At 39.2% G+C, this 22,304-nt stretch overlaps 1 protein-coding gene across 1 annotated transcript in view; it reads right to left on the reverse strand.

The window, feature by feature from the left end:
- Window positions 1-17,921, reverse strand: part of Fgf10 (fibroblast growth factor 10) — a 74,661-nt gene extending 56,740 nt beyond the window's left edge. Inside the window, exon 1 of the mRNA XM_057790087.1 lies at window positions 16,398-17,921. Within this exon, the coding sequence (XP_057646070.1) occupies window positions 16,398-16,749 (352 nt within the window). The 5' untranslated portion in view covers window positions 16,750-17,921. The remainder of the gene's footprint in view (window positions 1-16,397) is intronic.
- Window positions 17,922-22,304: the final 4,383 nt, after the last annotated feature.

Here is a 22,304-nt window from a genome sequence, read left to right on the forward strand (position 1 = left end):
TTAGGCTGGATAACAAAATGATTGCCGTCTGTCTGGGAACTCTATAGCTTCTACCGTAATGAGAGAAACCAATTTCTATTAAAAAAAGGAATGTTGTACAATCACACTGCTGTTCGAAACCCTCAAAGTTCAAACAATAGGAACATGTATGAGCCTCAGAAGAACTGTATGAAAGCCTCTTGAGGAGACAGGTTTGAATAGAGTCTACCATTTGAGTTTTATGCATTTTGGCATATGAGAGAAAGAGATGATATAATTGATTTAAAAAAGAACAAGTCCATAGTAGCTAACTGTTTTTTAACATTGAGGACATTCTCCAAAAAGTACTACTTACTGGCATTTTAATTATATTAATTACGTACTTTAAAACTTTTTTTTTAAACTTTATGTGAATGAGTGCTTTGTCTGCCTGTTTATCTAGGTACCTTGTACATATCTGGTACATAGGAGGCCGTAAGGCAGCATCCAGTCCTCTGGAACTGGAGTGAAAAATGGTTGTGTGAGTGCTGGGCACTGAACCCAGCTTCTTTGGGAGAGAAACAAGGGTTCTTAAGCACTGAGCCATTTCTCCAGTTCCAGTTACCTATATTCTTTATAATTTAGGCTTCAGTCACCTCCTGCTGTGGAATAATCTTTTTGTACACCGTGAAGGTTTGTTGCTCAGAATGGTTTAATAAAAAGCTGAACGGTCAAGAGCAAGGCAGGATTTTCAGGGTGGAGAAGACTCTGGGAAGAAATAGGGTGGAGATGCAGAGAGTCACCAGTCAGTCATGGAAGAAGCAAGAAAGCAGCTTGGGCAGTACAGAGCAAACATAATAAAAATGATGAGGCAGAAAGCACATAAACAGAAATGTGTCAAGTTATAAAAGCTAGCAAAAAACAAGCCTATGCTATCAGGCAAGCTTTAATAATTAATAAGAAGTGTGTGTGGTTGGTTATTCAGGAGCTGGCAGACTGGCAGGCAGGGCAGAGAGCTCTGCCTTCATCCTCCATTTACAAAGGGGACTTTTTCAATAGGAAGCGTTTCCATGGAGTCAGCAAGCAACTCAAGAGAACTGATCTTGGAAGCATTCAGGGGAAACCCTTCAAACCAGTCAACCTGAGTTTATCTGGTTGCAGAAACAGACCACCTGGGTAGTCAAATTCTCCACTGAGCAAGCAAAGCTTTTTAAAATTGTTGTAACATAAAGGCCACATAACATAAACACACAAACAAAAACAAACAAACAAACAGCAGTATTTTAAACAATGTCTTAGGAACATGTAATCATTTAAACTTATCCACTTATATGTAGGCAGATCTGAGGTGCCATTCTGAGCCCTGTGCTTTGCTAGTTTTTTTTTTTTTTTTTTTTTACATATATTATTTCATTGAATCTCTACAGAAGGGCTGAGGAAGCAGAAATATCCTGGTATCTCATTCATCCAGTTAAGAAGTAGTACTGTTATAATGTATATACATTTGACTCCATGCTTAGTTCTGTCTACCATAAGAAGCAGCTTTGTTTTTGTTTGTTCTTAATTTGGTCCATATAAGGCTGCCATAGTTGACTGTAACAAATAACCATATATTTGGCAGCTTAAAACAGCGGCAACTAGTTAACTCACAGTTTGGGGGGTTGTAAATCTGGTATCAGAGTATAAATTTCCCTGGATTGAAATGAAGGCATTGGCATGCTACACCCCTGCTCCAAGCCCTCCAGAGAAGGTTCTACTCAATGTCTCTTGCAGCTTCTGGATCCACAATTATTTTTCCCTCCTGGCCCGTCTGCTGTATTCAAAGTCAAGAGTGCCAATCTTCAAATCCCAGCAGCCCACCTTGCATGAATGTGTCTAATCTCCTCCAGCCTTCTCTTTTAAGGTTATTTCTGGTGACACTTGGGGTTTACCTGGATAATCTTAATAATCACATCTTAATATTTTTAATTATGTGAGCAAAACTTTACCATAGAAGGTTACATACACACCTATCAGACCCTTAAAACCTGTTATCTCTGAGTGCCCATAATCTAACCTGTTAAAGACTCTGCCTCCCCCAAAATTTACATTTATTCCATATGTATGCTTGCAAGAAATAATCATCCCTCTTCACCCCTCCATAATTTCCAATCAATTATAGCCTAATGTCTTCAAACTCAAATACTAACAGTTCAAATACCTCCAATTTCATACTTTTCATAACATGATCCATCCCTAGATGAAATCATGCTCCACCAATGTTTCTACAAAGCTAGAATATAAGTAATTCGTTCTCAAATGCAACGATAAAAAGGACAAGGAACAACAGTTATAGAAAGTACAGTTCCCCAAAGAGGGCAATGCAGGAACAAGGTGTCCTTTATAGTCCCAAGCAATTTCAGACCCAGCAGAGGAATTTGTTTGTTTGTTTGCTTAGTTTGGAAACGATTCTCTTTGGCTTGCAGGTTCAGCTTCTGGCTCCACAGTGGGAAGATTTTTTAAACCTGTGTGCTCAAACAGCTGAATTTGTTCCCAAGACTCTGTGATTACAGTGACCTTTCCTCTTGGTTTCAAGATAGCATGTGAAAAAGTTTTATACAGTTTATGCCCCATCCTGTCCATAAAATCTGTGGGACACTTGATAATCTTACTTCATCTTGCCTTTTTTTCTTTTAATCCCATCTTAATTCAAAGAGCAAGTCTCTGACGATTTAACATCCTCAAAATCATGGCGGGAATTTTACGTGCGTGGTGGAGAATCCTCGTTAACAGAACTTGGTCAATCTCATTATTATTCCTAGCTACTATTGAATTGACATCAATGTCACCTCTAAGCATACCCTAAAGTTGTTCAGCAGCTCCTTGGACCTGCTTTTTCTAAGGGTCTCCTAGTTTAAAATATTTTACAGCCAAATAAATCGAGATCGTGCTTTCTCTCCTTAGCAAGTCTCTTTTCCCTTTATCCTCTTTGTCTTGAATTTTCCTATAGCCACAGGAAAGCAGGCCGTCCTTCAGCATTAGCCTTGGGGAAACCCCAGATAATTGAGCTGACCACTTACAAACTGAACCTCGCATACTCAACAATCACCCATCCTCCAGTTTCACTAACAGACTTCTCATTGGTTTTTCTAGGCTGTCACCAGAGGCATTGATAACACTCCTATTTTCACCAATAAAAGTTTACTAAAGGATGGGTATTGCCAGGTGATTTAGACTTAACTGTGTGCTTGTCTTCCACATTCCAAACAGAGTATCTTTAATGTCCACGTATCTACCAGGCATCTGTTTCAGAAAAATCTAGACATTTTTAATACACGTTTGAAGATTCTTCTGTTTTATGCCCAGTGTTCAATTCCAAAGTCACGCTTACATTTCTAAGCATTTCTTGAAGCAACCTTCTATTTTGCCTGTCAAAAACCTATGGTTTCTGTAACAAAAGACCACAGAGATGGTTATTCCAGTGCAAATGTATTATTTCACTGCCCTGGAGAACAGATGTCTGATATCAGTATCAGTTTCAGAGGATCTGCATCAAGGAATCAGAGGGATCAAGCTCTTTTGTGGCTTCTGGAAGGGAAGTCTGCTCTTCCCCAGTTCAGTTACAGGATCCTCTGCAGTTTCTCATTAGAATGTTGGTGACAGTGTATAGGGTCCACATGGCTGAAAGAGGTAATGTCCCATCTTTTTGTAAAATTTCTACTGAGACTTTACTATATAAAGTTGCATCCACGGGGCTTAAGGATTAGGACCTGATGTCTATAAATGACTACCGTTTAACATGTTTACCTATTATTTTCCAATACAGGTAAGCTTCTGAAATTTGCTCCTTAATCCATGAGATGAGTGTACCCAGCTGAAATAGTTTAATGATGATTTAGTTCAATTCAGTGTCACTCATTTTATAGATAAGTCTCTGAGGCCAAGATAAAGAGAATGACCAGTTTAAGATCTCATGGTAAATGTTTTGACACAACCAAGACCACATGTCACATCCCTTTACTCCGCTGTTTGTAGAACATTCTTCTTTTCTTCCAAAGAAATTACTGAGAATTTCTCATTTCTTCATAGTCACCCATATTATCCAAGAATAAGAATAAATAACTTGAAAACAGAAACAACTCTCAGTAGCAGCAAGAATTTTAAAGGGGAGGAGATTCATTATTAATACCCATAGAATATAATCAAAAGATTTTATAAAACTGAGGATATATGAAAAATGATTAATTTCATACTAATACAATTTTAATTCAGAGATTTGGATGAACTTAAGTTTTTCAGAGTCGAAAAGTAACAATTTTTCTATTTCTCAGAATTGGAAAATAAGAGCTGAATGGAAGGGTATGAGGTCATTTACATCACTTCCGTAACATATGACTGACCCCCAAAAAGTCTCAATGTCTTGACTAAGGCTATAAAGTTGGAATGATTGATTTGCTTAATAACAAATGTGGAGAAAACTAATTATATACGACAGGTATAATATACTGAATTAAGAGTTGATATCAAAGGTCAGTGTGAGACATAGTGTACACGCAGAGCGACTTTCTCTATCAGAATGAAGCTACAGGTAAGCAGTGAACAATCAGATGGACACTGTGTAATGGTGGAGTAGGGACTGGAATGTATGTAGGAAACTATAGGCATTGGAATGATCAAAAAGGCATCCTTGAGATGGCACCTGGATGAAATCTGGAAGGAAGGGGAGCTGGGAATGAGGGCAAGGACTCCACTCCAGGGGCATCTTATGCGGTCTTAAAGTGGGAACACAGAGATTGGGAACTACAGGATCAAAATCAACTGGAGATGTCTGTAATGAGGGCACAGGAATAAGTGGGACTGGGGGTGATGGGAAGAAAAGTGTGATCATTCTACATGAAATGCAAAGGACACTGGAAAAAATGTCTCATAGACAACTGACTTTGTGGGTGTTGACCTTCCATAGCCAAAAACTGACAAAGATGAGAAAGCTTCTGTAATGACTAATTTGAAATAGAATGAGGTACTGTTGAAAAGTAGCCCATAATAAAAGGTAGCTATTGTGACTATTTCATGAAAACCAATATTTTTTTATGTAGGCTGCTCAACCCAGGATCAGGCGAAGTTTGATATTGACTCACGCTAACTTCTGTATCTTCAGGCTCATAACAACTTTTATGCTTAACTTTTCAGTACAGGGTCACAAAGACTATCTTATTTTTATACTACTGTTTTGAGAATCAACTGGCGAAAACATTAAAATGTTTTGTAAACTATAAAATAAAGCTGGATATGTAATATCAATATTAATCCTAATTTAAAAATATTAGCTAATCCAGGGATCTTCCTAGATAATGAATAATTAGTAACTATACAAGTTAGTCGTCTTGTCAAATACCGATGAAAGCTAACAACTCTGAGCTCTGCTCAAGGTCCTAGATGTACAACTTATAATTCCATCCGCACTTGAAAATCTGTGAACACACCTTCAGATCAATAATGAGGCATTATCAGTAACATATTTTGCCTAGGTGCAGAAACGAAGCCTTGGGTAGTAACTTGACCAAGATTACACTGCCGTGTAATTTCAGATTTCAGATTCTTTACCCAAAAGTCTGATTCTGAAACATATGGTTTCATTACTGTATGTCATTATATATTATATATATTTATATATATATATCATATATAATAACTTCTCCTTGTTTGCTTAAAAATCCTGAAGTATTTAATTTGTCAGAGAATGAGCTGTAGCCTCATTTTGTTTCTTTCTCTGATGACTTAGATCAAATAAGTCTAAGAGGATTTGAGAGAAGAACAAATGCACAACCTGGCGGTGGACAGGGATATCCCAGTAATTCTACTGTGGAACCTGCTGAGAAGTATACAGTCCCTTCCCGGGGTTCCACATATTAAAAAGCTTTTAAAGCTGGCCATATTTTAAATTTTAAGCTAATGGCCACCTGATATATCAAGAGTTGCTTCATATTTCCAGTTAAAAAAAAATACTGTTCTGAGTTTTGTTTTAATCCAACTAGAATTTTTTGCTACTAACTGTATTTTAATTATGCTAATTATAATACTACATAATGGCTTTTTCCCAATGTTTCTCAGTTTTCTTTCCATGATTTTCTTTACTTCGCAAAGTCAATGAGAGGGCTGGAGAGATGACTTAGTGGTTAAGGGCACTTGTTGATCTTGCAGAGGACCTGGGTTCAGTTCCTAGCACCCATATGGTGGCTCATCATAACTCCATTCTAAGAAGTCCAACACCTTTGTCTGATCTCTTTGGGCACCAGGAAAGCACAAGGTGCGAATGCATACATGCAAGCAAGACACCCATATACATCAAATGAACCTAAGCAAGTCAAATTAGCTGGAGGCGATGTTAAAAATAAAGAAAGTTAGTTCTAAACCAAAACCATGTTCAAGTGATATTTTGTCAGAAAAACTGAGACCCTAAAACGTAGGGTTATTTCGCACTTGCTTCTCAACGTGCCAGCAAGTTCCAATGTTTTCTGTTCCATGTAGTCTGTACACAGCCCACTCTGCTGCTGTGCCGTTTCCTGAATACCCTATGGTTGTGAATGCACCTGCTCCAGCGTTGTCTTTTAGTGAATTCTACTCTTGTTTGTTCTTCCGTCATGACTTGTTGGATCTCTCTTTGACTTAGTATTTGCTACTCTTGTCATTCTTTACTGTTTCTCTGCTCTGAGAATAAATTGTGTTCTCTCATCTTGCAGCTCTCTGTGATGAGCTCTTGTCTCTGGAAAGAAAATTTGTAAGGGAAAAGCCCAGAAGGTTAAAGTAGAGGGACAATAAGTGGAAGCCACAGCACATTATCTGTGACAATCCTGTACAAAACTGGATCACAGTGACATACAATGTGGCTGAAAATGTGTAATTCCAGAAGAAACTGTTACTTTTCTCTTTCTGCCTTTCATCCTATAATCTCTCTTCATCGTCCCACGCTACCTGTTTTGTGCCAATAGTTTTTCTTCTTGGTAAAAGTTGCTATAGCTTGAGTCCTTTTTTTTTTTTTTTTTTTTTGGTTTTTCAAGACAGGGTTTCTCTGTGGTTTTGGAGCCTGTCCTGGAACTAGCTCTTGTAGACCAGGCTGGTCTCGAACTCAGAGATTCACCTGCCTCTGCCTCCCAAGTGCTGGGATTAAAGGCGTGCGCCACCACTGCCCGGCTTATAGCTTGAGTCCTTGAAGACATTTATTATTCTCTACCCCCCCATTCTTCGTTCTCCTCCTAAACCCATCTTTTATGTTCAAATACCTGTTAACAGTCTTTTGAAAGCCTCTACTCTTTCCTCAAACTTCAGAACACTATAAACATCAAAGTTCAAATCAAATTTTAGAAAGTTTTTATGGTGCCTCAATTATCTTTCTTCAATGTTAGGATTGTTAATTTCTACTTTAACAAATAATAATTAGTTTTTTTCCCTGAAGAAGATGGAAGCATCATACTCATTTTAAAAATACTGTCTCTGCTTGATGAAGACTTAATACATGCCATATAATATCATGCTGTGCCCATATATCAACTCCCATTTCTGTGACCTTTGGTCAAGCCCAATCTCAGTGTACCTTCTCCTAGTTTCCTGCACTTCTCTTAGCCCACCTCTCCAGGTCCGTCCCTGGCCACTAGGATCAGAAGAGTTTTTCTGGTTTCTATTCAGGTACCTACTTAACTCTTTAAGTGCTCACTGTAGCATTCTCGATGTCTTGATTTAGTTGTCTGCTTGACACTGTCAGTACATTATTAGCTCCATGAGAGCAGAACCATTACTCGACGTTCTCAAACATGGAACTTGACGTCAGTACTTGACAGAATATCAGACACAAAATAATTAGCTCATATTTCTATTGAGTGAGTTAAATAATGAGGAAATTTTCTACTTTCATCTTTATTAGGTAGGAAAAAAGGACAACTAATACCTTACTTTACTGACGACACCTTGCACAGAGCTGCACACTCTGGTCTTGCAATTTGGACCCAAACCTGTGACTGCTGAGTCCACTTTCACCCTATATTCATATTTAATTGCTTTGAATCAAAGACCATGCTTTTTTCGTTCCATCATTAAGATATAGTTGCTTTATCAAGACTTGGATCTAAGTTTTCTTTCTGCTGATACACAGTCTGTTGATGACCTCTGTGGGCTTTCTCTTAGGTCACAGGTTTTCCTTTCAGTTAATTTAACATACAGTTGACGGGCAGGAGTCGGGTTGTATTTTCTTGTCAGGTCAGCCCTTTTGCAGAGAAGTGTTGATCATTTGCCTGAGCTCTATCCTGGGAGTTAAAGCGCTTGTCCTCATCACTCCCGTGAATCTCCCTACCCCCTCCTCACGCTCTGAGTCCCCTTTTCCTCTTGTCCTTTTCTTCCAGTTTCTAGAATTTTCATTACACATTTTGCACTGACATTCTGGCTGGTTGGATGACTGCTTTATAAATTTAAAGCTCTCCTGTAGTTTTGTTCAACAGGATCTTACATTGTTATCTGGTTGTCTTCTTCCTTGCTCCCTCCACGTCTATGCAATTATATATCATTCCAGAGATACATCTAAAAATACCCATGAAATCTAATAAGTATTGTTACTAATATTGCTACAAAAGCTCTCCCTTTAGATGTAAATAGGTCATGTGTCGCCACATTTGCCATATTATAGATTATTAACTGTTCCTTTCATTATACTGATAAATTCATTGCTTCAATTTGGAAACAATTTAAAAAAGAAGGTCACTTTATGGTTATTATTATAGTAAGAGATAAATTTAATACAAATAAATAGCCAGATTCTGTTTATAAAACATATAACTCTAATTTAGCAGGTAGTCCCCAAAGGTGCTTTCTTGGAAAAAGAATATAAGTAGAATTACATATTTCTGGAGATCTTAACTACTGTCTATGTTTCAAAATATTGCTAATAGAGATCTACATGTCTTTATTTGGTTAAGCAGAAGTACAAATTGTGTGTGTGTGTGTGTGTGTGTGTTTATTCCCCTTCCCAATAATCAGAATTTAAAAAGGCATGGATTTTGTTTTAAAAGCCATATATACTTGCCAAAGCTATACAAAGAAGTATGATAATCTTAGTAACATTCTAAAAGTTGGGATCATCAATTAGTTTTGAATCAGTATTTATCCTCTCCTACAATATAGAGGGAAAATATGTATTCTTAAATTATCATTGCTTTATCTTATACAAGTTTAAGAGAAGAAATGAAGGCACAAAAGGTATCAGCGCAGTTAGGGAGTTATATAAATGCAAACAGAGTTTAAAAATCATAGAACAAAACAGCAGAAATGGGTATGGGTTCAGAGTTTAAGATGGAAATCAAATATAGAATGATGTCCTTCTAGGGCTTTGCACTCTTTGGTATAGGCAGAGCTTGAAAAACCTGGCCGGTAGGGTGGGATACAAAAGGATTAGCTTTTAATTCAATGTAGTGGGGTCCTGGTAGAGTGTGTCCAATTTAAAAGGATGAGGTTCTTGTGTGTTGAACATCCCAAACTGTCTGTCTGCACTTCTGGCCTTGCATATCTGGCCCCGGGGTGCTAAGTGATGATTTATTTGGCTTCAGGGATATGAAGTAGGTTTAAACATTTGGAAAAAATGAATTAAAAACAAACAAAAATAGAAGAGAAAAATAATAGGAGAGGTGATAAACCAATTAGGGTTCACAATGTTTCTAAAACAGAGTTGCCGTAGGGCTTCTCAAAACAGAACTCCTAGAATGTAATTGAGCCTTGACTTGAGTTGCAGTACTACAGATGGCAAGTTATTCTCAACATGAGAGGGAGACTTTAAGAAAGATTAAGAATAAAACAACAACTATTCTTATCAATACAGTGAACATTCTAAAAGGTACATGAAAGAGACTAATAACTTATCTGAGGGATAATATGGCTGTTAAACAAGTCCTTTAGCTTTCTGTTAATCCAAACTGCAGAATTAGGTCACAGTTATAATGGAATTATTTGGTTTGTCTAGTTAATTTAATTATTTAGAGTTTAGGGTACACGAGTTTAATCAAGACATTGCCTTCTATTAGTCTTAATCAGGTAATAAATTAACATATTCATCACAGCATTCATTGCAGGAAGCATGCCAAACATCTGAAAGTCCCTCATTATTGGTAAGACACATACTGACAGGTTAGGCCTAGGTAAAGGTGGACAGACTGCGGCAGAAGAATTATTAGGTGAACTATACAATGAGGTAATGCCGTACTGCCAGAACTATGAATCTCTCAAAGGGTAATTGGATGCACGTGTTCACAGCAGTATAAAGTCACTGTCCAGTTATCCACCTTACATGGGAATCTACTCCGAGTGTCTTCTTTGATTTATTGTTCCAATTAGAACACAGCGTTCAAAGAAAGAACACTAGCGGCCTGATTTAAAGGCAAGGAGCCTTGAGGACCAGTATTTTATGGGTGACCTGGTAGATATTGTGAATGTTTCTATTAATAAAAATGTGTTATTAAGGTCTTACTTTAAAAATATCCTAGATAATAACATCAAAATTTTGTATCCATCAATCCAGTATCAGGTGTACCTGGTGGATCCTAGGTTTTAGCTCTATTTCCCTCCTCTAACTTGGGGGGCAAATCTTTATGCTGTTCTTTGTTGCACCCACTTACAGATTATAGGTAAAAGTAATATTGGGAGAAAATATGCTGATAGGAGAGCATCAATATCTTACATCTGAAAAAAAAGGCAAATTTAAAAAGTTGTCGAGTGGTAAATATAAAAGATCCTAAGTAATTGTGATATACCTTGTAGGGTTAAGATACATTTGTATAAAACACTTGAAACAAAATGAAGAATTTTTTATAGCCCTACCTTGTCGGAAAACTGTTTGAAAATTGCATGCACAGAGATCTATATTCTGTTTCACTGCAAAGCTACAAGAGGATTTCAACTTCTTCAAGGGAAATGCTAATATTTTACTTAAATTAAGCAAATATCAACTATTAATGTTGACAAATGTTGGACCAGTCACAGTAAAACTGTCATCTGGATAACTATTCATTGCAAAGTTCAGAGAATTAATGTTAAAGTAGATTAAAATCACTTTGAATCCACATGTATTCTCTTCCTTTGGAAGGATAATAAATATCATTTGCACTATAATTTTTGATAAGCATATGGACATTAAGGCTTGGGAAAGATGTAGATAGATATCCATAGGCAGCTCATAAATGTGAGGAACATTAGTTCCATCTTAAATGAGCTGTCAGCCCTTTTCCCAGGATTTTTATTTGTGGAAAGGTAGACATTTGGATAATAAATGGGGTTTGCCTCTGAACATTAAAGTAATTGTATAGGAATTTAAAGTATCTATTCATGTTCATTGCAAGTTATTTAATTTCTAAGGAAACACACTAGAGTAAGAGTTTATGTTATAAGCTGTTAGTGACAATGTAGAAGAAAATGTGCGGACAATGATCTTTGATTTAATAGGACCCTTCTTTTTCAAAAATTGTAAGTTTAAATATTATTTTGGAAACACATGCTTTTAAGGAATGGTCTGTACCTTCAGGTACCAGGTTACTGACATTCCCAAGACCTAGAGTTTGGTGCCTGAGTTCTCCTCCTCCACTACCAGCATGCGATTCCTGCCAACTGGTTTGTTGGGTTCTTCTAGTAGGTGGTTATAAATCAGGTTTATGAAGAGGAAACTCTCAAATTGTGCATTTTAATGGATTTATGATAAAGCCATCAAAGTGGAGGGTCCACATGGTAGAAATGCAGTTAAGGTAATAGGACAGTGTCATGTAAACATTAAATACAGTGCCTTCCACCTTCATAAATCCTCGACGCTGATGATTAAATGCTTCTGGTTATAAATTTTGCAAGCAAATTCTAGAAAGAACCACAATTGTAAATAAGACACCAGCGGAAGCCATAAATTGCCATAGAATTCTCTCACACTACAGAACACTCTTGAGTATTTATTATGAGACAGTACCCTAGATCTTCTTTCCTCAACAACTATTTATTTTAGCTTTTTTCAATAATAAACTGAATTTTGATTAAGAAAATAATGCAAACCTTTAGTTCTATGTCTAGCACTACAATCTATCATTTTTATGTGGCAAAATATGTTTTTGATTTACAGATTCACTTTGCAGCATTACTGCCTGCAAAGCTTTAGGTCTCTATAATGTCATTCTTTGTAGGGTCACCTGTTAGAAGTTCCTGCAACAGCCTAAGCTCCCACAGGTATTTCCAATCAAATTATTTTATTGCACGTGGGAGCAATTAAGCACTTGGCCCTCAGCTGTAAACAATTACTATATACAATGACATTCATGGATTTTCCTAAATAGTCATGTATTCCTAATGACCTCTGCTCACATAAGTGAGATTGATGTGTGTGTACTTTCTGTGTGTCCACAAGCAATTATATTCCCAAACATAATATCAAGAGAGAGGCTTGACCTGGATGATACACTGCCATTGTCTGGTACCATGTGACCACCTGCACTGATTATCTCTAACATTTTATTTTCTTCCCACAGCCATTTTACTCCTCTTCCAATTAGGACTGAAATCTATTAGCGTTCACAGCAAAAGGCAACACAAGTTTTAAATGATTCATTCTTAGGAGGCTGGGAGTGTCTTGGTCTAATAAACTTGGATTCTTGTGCAGTTTAGCAGAGTGCTACAGCCTACAAGGAGAGATAACCAGATAGGGTTAGATTTGCAATGTGCTTCTGTCACTTGCCAGTTGAGTGTTTAAAAACTTTACATCTTTCCACCTTAATTTAAATATTTTAAAATGATCATAGTTAATCAAAGCTGTGTTACTATGATGAGTACTAATTGGGACATATATTTAAAGAGATGGAGTGTGCGCTCTATACTCCCTGTGTCTCATACTCTTTTCTCAGAAAGGCCCATAAGCTCTGGGGTGCTGGATTGGGAACATCCATTTAGTTGTCTCTCGTTTGGGGAAACATTTTCCTTTCACTAGATTATTCTTTTCTTCAAGTGACAGCCATGGGAGAAGCTCACAGCTGTTTTCCTCATGTCCAGAAATAAGTCAACCAGTGCAATTTGCAGGGGGACCTAACAGCTGTATCCAGCCTTTCTAGGAGGTCAGAAGCAGAGCTGAGTGGTAATGTTTCAAGGGCAAAGCTCTAGATGTAAGGAATGATAAAACAAACCCTAAATGAGCCTGCGCATATCTAGTGACAGAGATATGCTATAGCCAGTCTCAATTATTCAAGCTTCCTTAGTCTTCATAATTCACCCCTACTCTCTTTATTCTACTTCCAGATAATAGCAAAGAGCAACACACACACACACACACACACACACACACACACACACACCAATACACCCCAGCTCTCCCCTTCTAAAGAAAAAAGCTTTAGTGATCACTTAATTTGAGAAGAATTTCTTTAGCACATGGTCAGACTTTCAGATCTATTCAAAACAAGGTGCTAACTTTGGAGGATGAAGTTTAAAAAAAAATCATTTTGCAATACTTATGAATGAGTTCCACTCTTCCCTTTTGTTAGCATTCTGCTGGCAATGAGCCAGTGAAACACTGTTTAATTATCCAAGGCATCAAAAATAAATCACCTCTTAGGTAAGCGGTGATGGTATTCTAACAGGGATGATACCAGGGGCAAAAGTAACAAAGAAAAGTAGTCTTCAAATACGCAAATCTCAAAATAACATCTTTGTGCTTTGATACTAAGTAATATCTTGTTTAGGAAAATGGTCCCAAAATGTGGCTTTTGAACAAGGACCTGACACTCTTCAGAGGTTAGATAGTCTACTAGTTAACAGGCTACTATTTGGTGGGCTGACTGGTTGGCTACCCTGTGGGTGTGGCAAATGTTTCTTATGTGCAATTATGCAACATTTAAACAATATCTAAATGATACCATGTATTTCAGCTGAATCAGTCCAGCTGGAAATGATAGCCACATTCTGATGACTGGGCCACATGTGAAATTAAGGCCTTTTCAATCTGTGCTTTTCACTTGCTATGTTTTGATACACATGTTCTTGGAAAGCTTAAATTAGTTATGGTTTGACAATATTTAGCAATATAACCACTATCCTTCTCCTTTAAACAGTTAATTAGAACAGTCTTCTTATATTATATATTTAGCTTTTAATTTCAAAACGGACTAATAGTAATTACCATATTTTATTCCACAAAAGAGATAATGTCTCTTTTTAAATGTTAGGTTGGAAATTTGCTGTACTTGTTTGTGCAATAAAAGTTGCATAATTTTCTCATTTGGGATAGTTCATATTGTAAAAATAAAACTCAATGTGTTCCCTGGGAGTCATTTTACTAAGTAGTTCATGGCACAGGGAATTATTTTACAAAATAGTCATCTGAGTATCATAAACTAAAATATCTTCAGGTTGATCATTACATCACCTTTTAAAAAACACTTAACACAGTAACAGCAAGACCTAGCTATTATCAAAATGTTAAGAAGAGGAAAGTAAGCTCAAAGTTAAAACTTGGACATTTTGCTCAGTATCTTCATGTTTTCCATATGAACAAAAGAAATTCAGGCCATGGGAATTATAAAAGAGAAAACAGTGCAGCCCAGTTTGAAGGCGGCTTCTTCCTTTAACTGAGCACCACTACTGGATTTTATTTTAGAAGTAGGTATAACTATTAGATTCGGATCAGCAGACCATAAAGACTGTTTATAGGATAGTATCTGTCACATTCAGGTGACAAAAGACTTTCAAGGAAGAGAAATTCTCATTAAAGATACTATTTCAGTTACTTTCTTAGCATCAGAATGAAATATATTTGCATATATAATAAGGTATTTAATATTTCCAATACTAAACCTAACATAGATTACTTCAAATGCTTCCGTAAAGGTATTACTTAAAAAGATATTGCTAATTTTAATGAGCAACTAGGATGAAAGCAACTGTAAAGGAACAAAAAAATCTTGGATGTTTGTGAGTCCCACAAGAAGAAAGCTAAGTCTCAATTCATTTAATCTTTATTGAAAAATAAAATACTGAATTCTGGTCAGTTGTCATAAAAATGACAACTGAGTCAAAAAAATTCTGAAATTTGTTACTCACATATTTCAGCGTGCTGGCCAGTATATGTTTGGAATTCCCAAAGAACTAACACAAAACGTTCCCTTTGAAAGGTGACTTGGAATTTACCGCAGAGATAAAGCCAAGTGGTCATTAAAGATGTTTAAATGTCATTGTCTACTGTCTTCAGAGTGCCATTACATAGCCTTGGGAATCCTTTCAAAGAACTATCAATAGAATATGAATAAGTCTCAGCACATGAAAGCAACCAGAAAAGGAAGCCAACAAAATAATTTGGCTTGCCTGGGTTGGTTCAAGAAGAGACTTGGTATCCACCCCTTCCCTTCTCATTTTTCCTCCCCCTTTTCAGGCTCTCCCCTCCCCCAATGCAAGACAGACAAGACCGTGGAAAGAAAGACCAGAGAGACAGGAAGAGGAGAGAAAGAGATCCAAGGATCCCCTGCCGAATGTGTGCTGGGGAGACAAACCTCGCCCTATGGGATACAGTCTTGGAAACAGACTTAGGCTTTTGCTTTGAAAATAAAAGAATGACAATGAAATTTGTGTGAGGTCTGTGAATCCAGTCCCAGATGTTTACAATGCTGTAGTACTATGCCTCTGCAATATGAGAGGGTTCAGAAGAAACAGTACAACAAGACTCCACAAAGCAGCGCATATGCTATTGACAATGCAGACATGAGCATCATGTTACCAAGAGAGAAGGCAGGCAAGAGACAAATAGCCGTGGTGCTGCCCGAAACGCTAACTTCATGGATTGCAAGCACTCAAACCAGAATGAGGGACCCAAAATGGGGGGATGGGGGGGAAGGAGTTCAAAACTAGGGAAAAATCCTTTTTGGCTTCTATCTAGAAGTGGTGGGGCAAAAGATGGGGGCCGGTAGACTGTGGAAGTGACTCTTCTTCCGTAAAGGTCATATAAAGCCCCTATAATTGACAGTGGATAATTATTTTCAGCTTTAGGAGTCTGTCCCAAAACTCTTACGGTTGCCAGCGAAAAGAAACAAAATGTGTTTACTTGAGCCATTTCCAGGAGGGAAGGAAAGGAGACCTTTGGATGAGATGAGGGGGTATTGGAGACAGAATGGGGAATCTCCTAGCAGCAACAACTCTAGGGTACCGGGAGTGGCCCTGTGAGTGACAAGCTAGAGAGATCCAGAATAGGGCGGCAATAGGTGAAGGAGGCTTGTGTGGTGGAGGGAATCCTGCGGCACAATGTATACTCGGGAGGGGGTTGATTTAGTGTGAAAGTATTCCACTTCATCATTTTACAGGGGTTGGGGACATAAATATTTAGCTGGCCACATCTGGAACAGATTCTGCCCCCCCTCCCCGCGTGGGGTGGGGGTGGATAATTGGAAAGAGAGGAGCACGCATTTGTAACTTACTGTACGGACAGTTTTCCTTCTTGGTACCGCTGACCTTTCCATTCTTCTCAATCTTGAGAAAGTACTTGGTGAAGGAGAACAGCTTTCTCCAGCGGACATCTCCTTGGAGGTGATTGTAGCTCCGCACATGCCTCCCCGCACTGGAAGGAGAGGACAAGGAGGAGGACGAGGAGGAGGAGGAAGAGGAAGAGGAGGAAGAGGAGTTGGTGGCCTCCGGTGACACCATGTCCTGACCAGGAGCTTGGCAGGTGACAGGGACGGAAGACACCAAGAAGAGCAACAAGAAGCAGCAACAGCAGCTCGGCAGGTGGGGAAAGGCTGAGGCACAATGTGTCAGTATCCATTTCCACATTGTACTGAAACTCTCGGCACTGGAAATTGTCTCATCAGAAGGAACATACTGGAAGGGTAAGACCTGGTGCGAGGCAAAGAGACAGCTGGAGGTGGTGGCTACTGGTTAGCTCCCTCCGGGTACGGATCTGGCCAGAAGCGAATACACCAACATCCATAACTCCTCGGAAGGGCCGGCTGCCTGTCCTCGCTCCGTTCTCAGATCCGCTGCCTGTGTCTCTCCAGTCTCCGGGTGAACAGTGGACGTGGGTGGCCGCAGCAGTAGGAACTGGTGGTGTCGGTCACCAGAGCTCTCCGCTCCCCACTCGGGGGTTACTTTGTTCTCTTCTTCACTCCTTTCTTCACCATGTTAGATGCAAAAGAGGTCTGAAAAACAGATGACAGCACGGTGAACAAAACCCAAAGTGGGTGGGGTGGGGGTGCAGGAAGACATCTGCGCCCCTCTGCGGTTGGCACCTTCTGGTCCTTCCTTGCAGAGTCCCAGCCTGCTGGCCAACTTAAAAAGTGTGTCTCTTTGGAGTTGTCAGAACTGGAGGCAGCTGCCCAGGCGCTGTTGTTTTCTTCTCCTTCCTTTCTCTTTTTGGTGGTGCCTGTTGATGTGAAGTCTCCCGAAAGCCACTTCTAGTTTGGGGGGCGGCTGGCGGCTGGTGTTTTGTTTGGCTCTACCCTCCACCTCCAAGGCCCTTGGAAAGCCGCTTGTAAACAGGTTGAAGCCTGCAGTCTAAATGTCAGTGCTTTTCAGCCAGAGGTGGGCTCTAACTCTGCTGGTCAAACCTCATTTGCAGGGGTGGAGAAGGCGGGGGAGGGGGTCAAACGGCGGTGGGACATCTGAAACCCTAAGCTGCTGGGAACGCCAGGGAAAAGGAAGGGGGTGGAGAAGGGGCCGGGGGGGGGGGGGGGGGGGGAGCCTGGCGAGAGGAGTGCGCGATGCCTTTGCTCTGAGCTGGGGGCTGCGGGTCCGTTCCTCGCAGCCTCCGTGGGCGCAGCCGCTCCGCAGCCTGCAGCTCCAGCTAATTGCTGCTCCAGCGTCCTGTGCTAGCAGCGCTGGCCACCAGCGCGAGCTGTCCGCGTGCTTTCCGAATTTTGCTGCCCTCCGGCGGGAACCACTCCCCTCCTGGGAGCCCCTTGATCACTTGTTTTCCAGTGTAGTTTTTTTTTTTTCTTTTTCTTTCTTTCTTTCTCCCCCCCCCCTCCCACCCCCTTTGGCCGTGAAAATAGAATTTGGAGCCTGGCTTTTGTGCGTTTTTCCCCTCCAGGTCCCAGAAGCAGGGAAGAAGGCTGGGGAGAGAGCACAAGGGGGGATGCTCAGGGCAAACTCTCCCCAAGATTAGCAGATTATAAACTGATAGGAGCTAGAGTCGAAAAGGGAGACCTAACGAGCTGCTTCGTTTCCTCCTTTCCTGCCAGCTTCCAAGGAGGTCTCGGGTTTTAATGAATCATTGATTTCTCGCTTCCGTTGCTGAAGTAAAAAGTTCACACTTTGGCCCTCTCTGACTTTTTAAGCTCAGGGAGATTTATCGTCACCCTTAAACATCGCCTCTCTCTTGGCGTAAATGAAATCAGGGACCCGAGTTACTGATTTCTAATTGCTAACATGAGTCCTTTATAGAATCACGCATGGACTTCAAAGTCTAAGCACTTCCCTGCGATCGCAGATGTTATCACACAATTTGACCAAATCCCCTGCTGCCTGTTTTCTTCCCTATGTAATTTCCTTTGCATTTTACCATCTAAAGAGGAGGAAAAGTAATGTTTGAAGGGCTGAATTTTACAATGCAGCTTCACTACCTACAAACCTTCCACTCACACCCCAAGCACACGCCAACCCTTAATCTACCACAGCTAGCACAAACCAGCTCTTAACCCAGATGCAGACAGAAGTCAGTAGCCGCCCAGGAAGCCGTTGCCCAGAATCAAAAGGCACACACACAGAAGGAAATACTGTGCTAACCCATTCCTACCTGAGTGTGATACAGTTCTGACTCCCAGAGAATCACTTCTTCAGGAAAATATCTATGCTAGGGAATCAGTGACTGGAGAGAATGCATGAACATAGATTACTCTGTTGTGAGAGGCAGTTAGCCATCTGTGTTCTGTCTAAGCCAAACAAATTGTCAATATCTTAGAGCTTTCCATTTAGGAAAGTGACAATTTCACATAGCTCAACCTAAGAGGCGGCATAAGATGCAGACATTTCAAGGTGAACTGGACAGACAACTGCAACAATGTTTCAGAAAAAAAAATTACAAAAGGAACTTGCACACACAAGCTAGAAACTTTGTCATGAGCATTTGGTTTCAGTCTTCCTGGAGAACTGAAGAAAGAAAATTAAAATTTAAAAGTTCTAGAGATAGGCATTGTTAATGATTGCCCAAATACATTTTAGGGACTTTAAGAATGGCTTTGAATGCATATTCTTATATTTTTCTGTGTGTTCAGCGCCTTTGAAATAGAACTATTTAGTAGCAGAATCGGGATTTTAATTGCATTATTTATAACTTATTGCAATGCTTATTCAAAAGATTTCAACAATGTGACAAACATCACAGCAGATTTCTAACTTTAATATAATTAGCTGATTTCTGTAGCTATTAATTGAAAAGTTAAGCAAATAAAGAGCATGCGTCAAAGAAGTCTTGCTTCTTTAATTAAAGTATGGATATTGAAAAATGAGGCCACAGTGCTAATTTCAATTTCCTATTTCATAGTTTTATACCTGAACAGACAAATGACTGAGAGAGCAGACAATTTCTTAGGGAATTTAAGTTGCATCCTCACAGAAAGAAGAATTCAAATGTTTGAATTGACAACTAATTGAAACTACATTTAAAAATATGTTTGACGGAAACATACAATGAAGATTCTTTTGTGAAAAATTATGAAACACAGGAAGTCATTAGTTTGGGGTTTCTTTACACTGGGCACCAACACTATTGATGCCAACTTGAGTGGTTTTTCTTTATTTAATTCACACCAGACACACATTCAGTCCAACACCTCTCTCTCTCTCTCTCTCTCTCTCTCTCTCTCTCTCTCTCTCTCTCCTACACACACACACAGAGACACACACACACCACGTTTTTGTTCCAGAGAAGCGTATTCAGATCCTCTAGCTAAAAGTTTTACTTTAATTCTATCTAAAATGAGGAAAGAGCCATTCTCGAAGCTTCCGTATTAAAACTGGCCGCAGCAGGTGCCGTGTCTGAGCAGTCTGAGGTCCTCTCGCCTCTCCTCTGTACAGTGTTGATGACAGGGAGGGCATTTACCAAACTGCCCAATGGAGAAGCTGACATGGCTTTTTAGATTATATCTCCGTCTTCTTTTTCCTTTCTGTGCTGCCTTTCTTTCACAGCACAGTAGGATCCCTACATCCCCCACCACTTTGTATTGTAAAGTCACCTCTCAGTGTAGCCCCAGAAAGCCTGAGAAAAGTTCCACAGGAGAGATGCACTATTTAACGGAATCCAATCTCTCCCAATAGATTTGAATCACTAACATAAATGTATGAATGTAGATTATATCTCGGTAATGAGGCCTGAATCATTCTCAGTTACTTCAAAGGGCTGAAATTCTACCTTCCTTTTTTAGCTGCAATAATCAGGTCTTAATGGGTCCCTTTATTAATTGTTTCTCTGTCCAGATTGAAAGGACAGTACAAGCTTCAGATTAGAGTGGTACTCGCTATTCTAAAAGGCTGTCTGTCTCTTTCATCCAACCTTTGGAAGGCAAGCTCTGTTTCTATGGCTTAAGCATATCCAGTGATATTCGACTAAATCTTTATTGATAGAAAGGGAGGCAAACTTTTGTTACATGGGATGACTTGAAAAATTATAGACTTTAAAGAAGCAAGTTCGTGAGAAGAAAGCATTAAAGACTTCGAAAATGTGACACAGCCGTGTAAGGAGGCTCTGTGAGGGCCCTTCTTCCAGACTCTTCAGTATCAAGTCTCTTGGAGCAGTTTACATTTGAAACATGTATTTCCTATATTCTTTATGTTGCTGCGCACTGTCTGTGGTTCAATTACAAGATGTGTGTTCTATTATGTGAGATGTTATTGGCAGTGTCAGTAAGCTGCTTCAAATAATTCTAAATCAGGTCAAAAGTCAGCCAGGCTGTTTGACAATTATAACATGTGCAGGCCTCATTTTTTTTTTTAAAGCCCATCGTGCAGCCAATAGGAGCATGAGCCTGTTTTTTTATTTACATATAGGAAATGCTGGAAGGAAGGCTTTTATTTTTCCTGCTTGTTTTTTTCCCCCAAAGCTACAGCTAGAAATGATGGCCACAACAATGATGTTAGAACAGTGATAGTTTATAACTGTTGATTTCAAGGTGGAAGGAAAAAGCATGCTTACCTTACAGGGTAGGAGTGCAACACTTCAATGTCAGTAGGAAGCATGGCAGGGGGCGCTGAGCATCCCTCATTGAAATGAACAAGGGGAGGAAGGCCTTTGGGATTCAGATTTGCTGAATGGTTTTTCACATTTGCATATATACTGAGTGGTAACTTACAGGCTGAAGGTAAGTCTAGTAGTGAAATTCCTGTTTTAAGCATGTTTCATAGAGATATTCTAAAGGTAAGTTCATTTGCTATTTTAGGGAATTGTGGAGGTGGCTCAGTGGATAACAGCACTTGCAATGTAAGCATGAGAACCAGAGTTTGGAACCCTGGCACCTGTACACACAAGAAAAGATAGGTTTTGCTCTGGTGCTTGCTGGCCAGGGGAATAAGGTATAACAGCACAAACTTTCCTGGCCTGTGCACAGCTCACTCTGTACTACAGGCACACAACCCATTCACATGTTCTTACACAAGAATACACAGACCATTTATTTATTTATTTATTTATTTATTTATTATTTTAATTGTGTGTCTGCTTCGATTGCAACATAGATTTGGAGGTCAGATGTGGAATTTTCTTTTTGTGGTGTCATGGTGACCCTCACAAAGTTTGGATGATTGAAATTTCTGTTTGAACTTTTGGTTTTTGAAGACTCTCGCATTGTAAAATGATGGAAATCGCTCAGCAATAGGTTAGGAGTGCCAGCGACAGACCTAATCTGTGACCCTAGGTTTCGCCACACCTTCTACCTGTTTTCTTTCTCTTCCTCCTTTCTCTGTTTTTCTCCTTATCATCCCTACTTACCCTAATATGTCTGAGTTGCCAGAATGGAAGAGATAAGAAAGCTTAGAAGGCTTTAGTTATGGAAACCAGCATATCTTTGCTGCCATTGATTAGCCAGAGAAAAGCAATAAAATAGCTCAGTGTTGAATTATTAACTATCAGTTGATTAGACAAAATAAAATAAGTGTTTTTGTGGTTTGGGTAAAGCAGACTCTTAAATGCAATGAACACATGTAAATGTGACTTACGCTACACATTTTTAGGATATTCACAAGGTATTTGGAATTTAATAAGCATTTTTTAAGTTGTTTCCCCCAAGCAACTGATATCATTTAGAAAAGTAATCTATTAATTTGAATAAGTTGTTTATGCCACCCTGTTAAATTTTCCTGAAACAGTATGCTATTTCAGGGCATAGACATTTATGTAA

Source organism: Chionomys nivalis, chromosome 15 (assembly GCF_950005125.1).
Source record: "Chionomys nivalis chromosome 15, mChiNiv1.1, whole genome shotgun sequence".
In the NCBI taxonomy this organism is placed as follows: Eukaryota; Metazoa; Chordata; class Mammalia; order Rodentia; family Cricetidae; genus Chionomys; species Chionomys nivalis.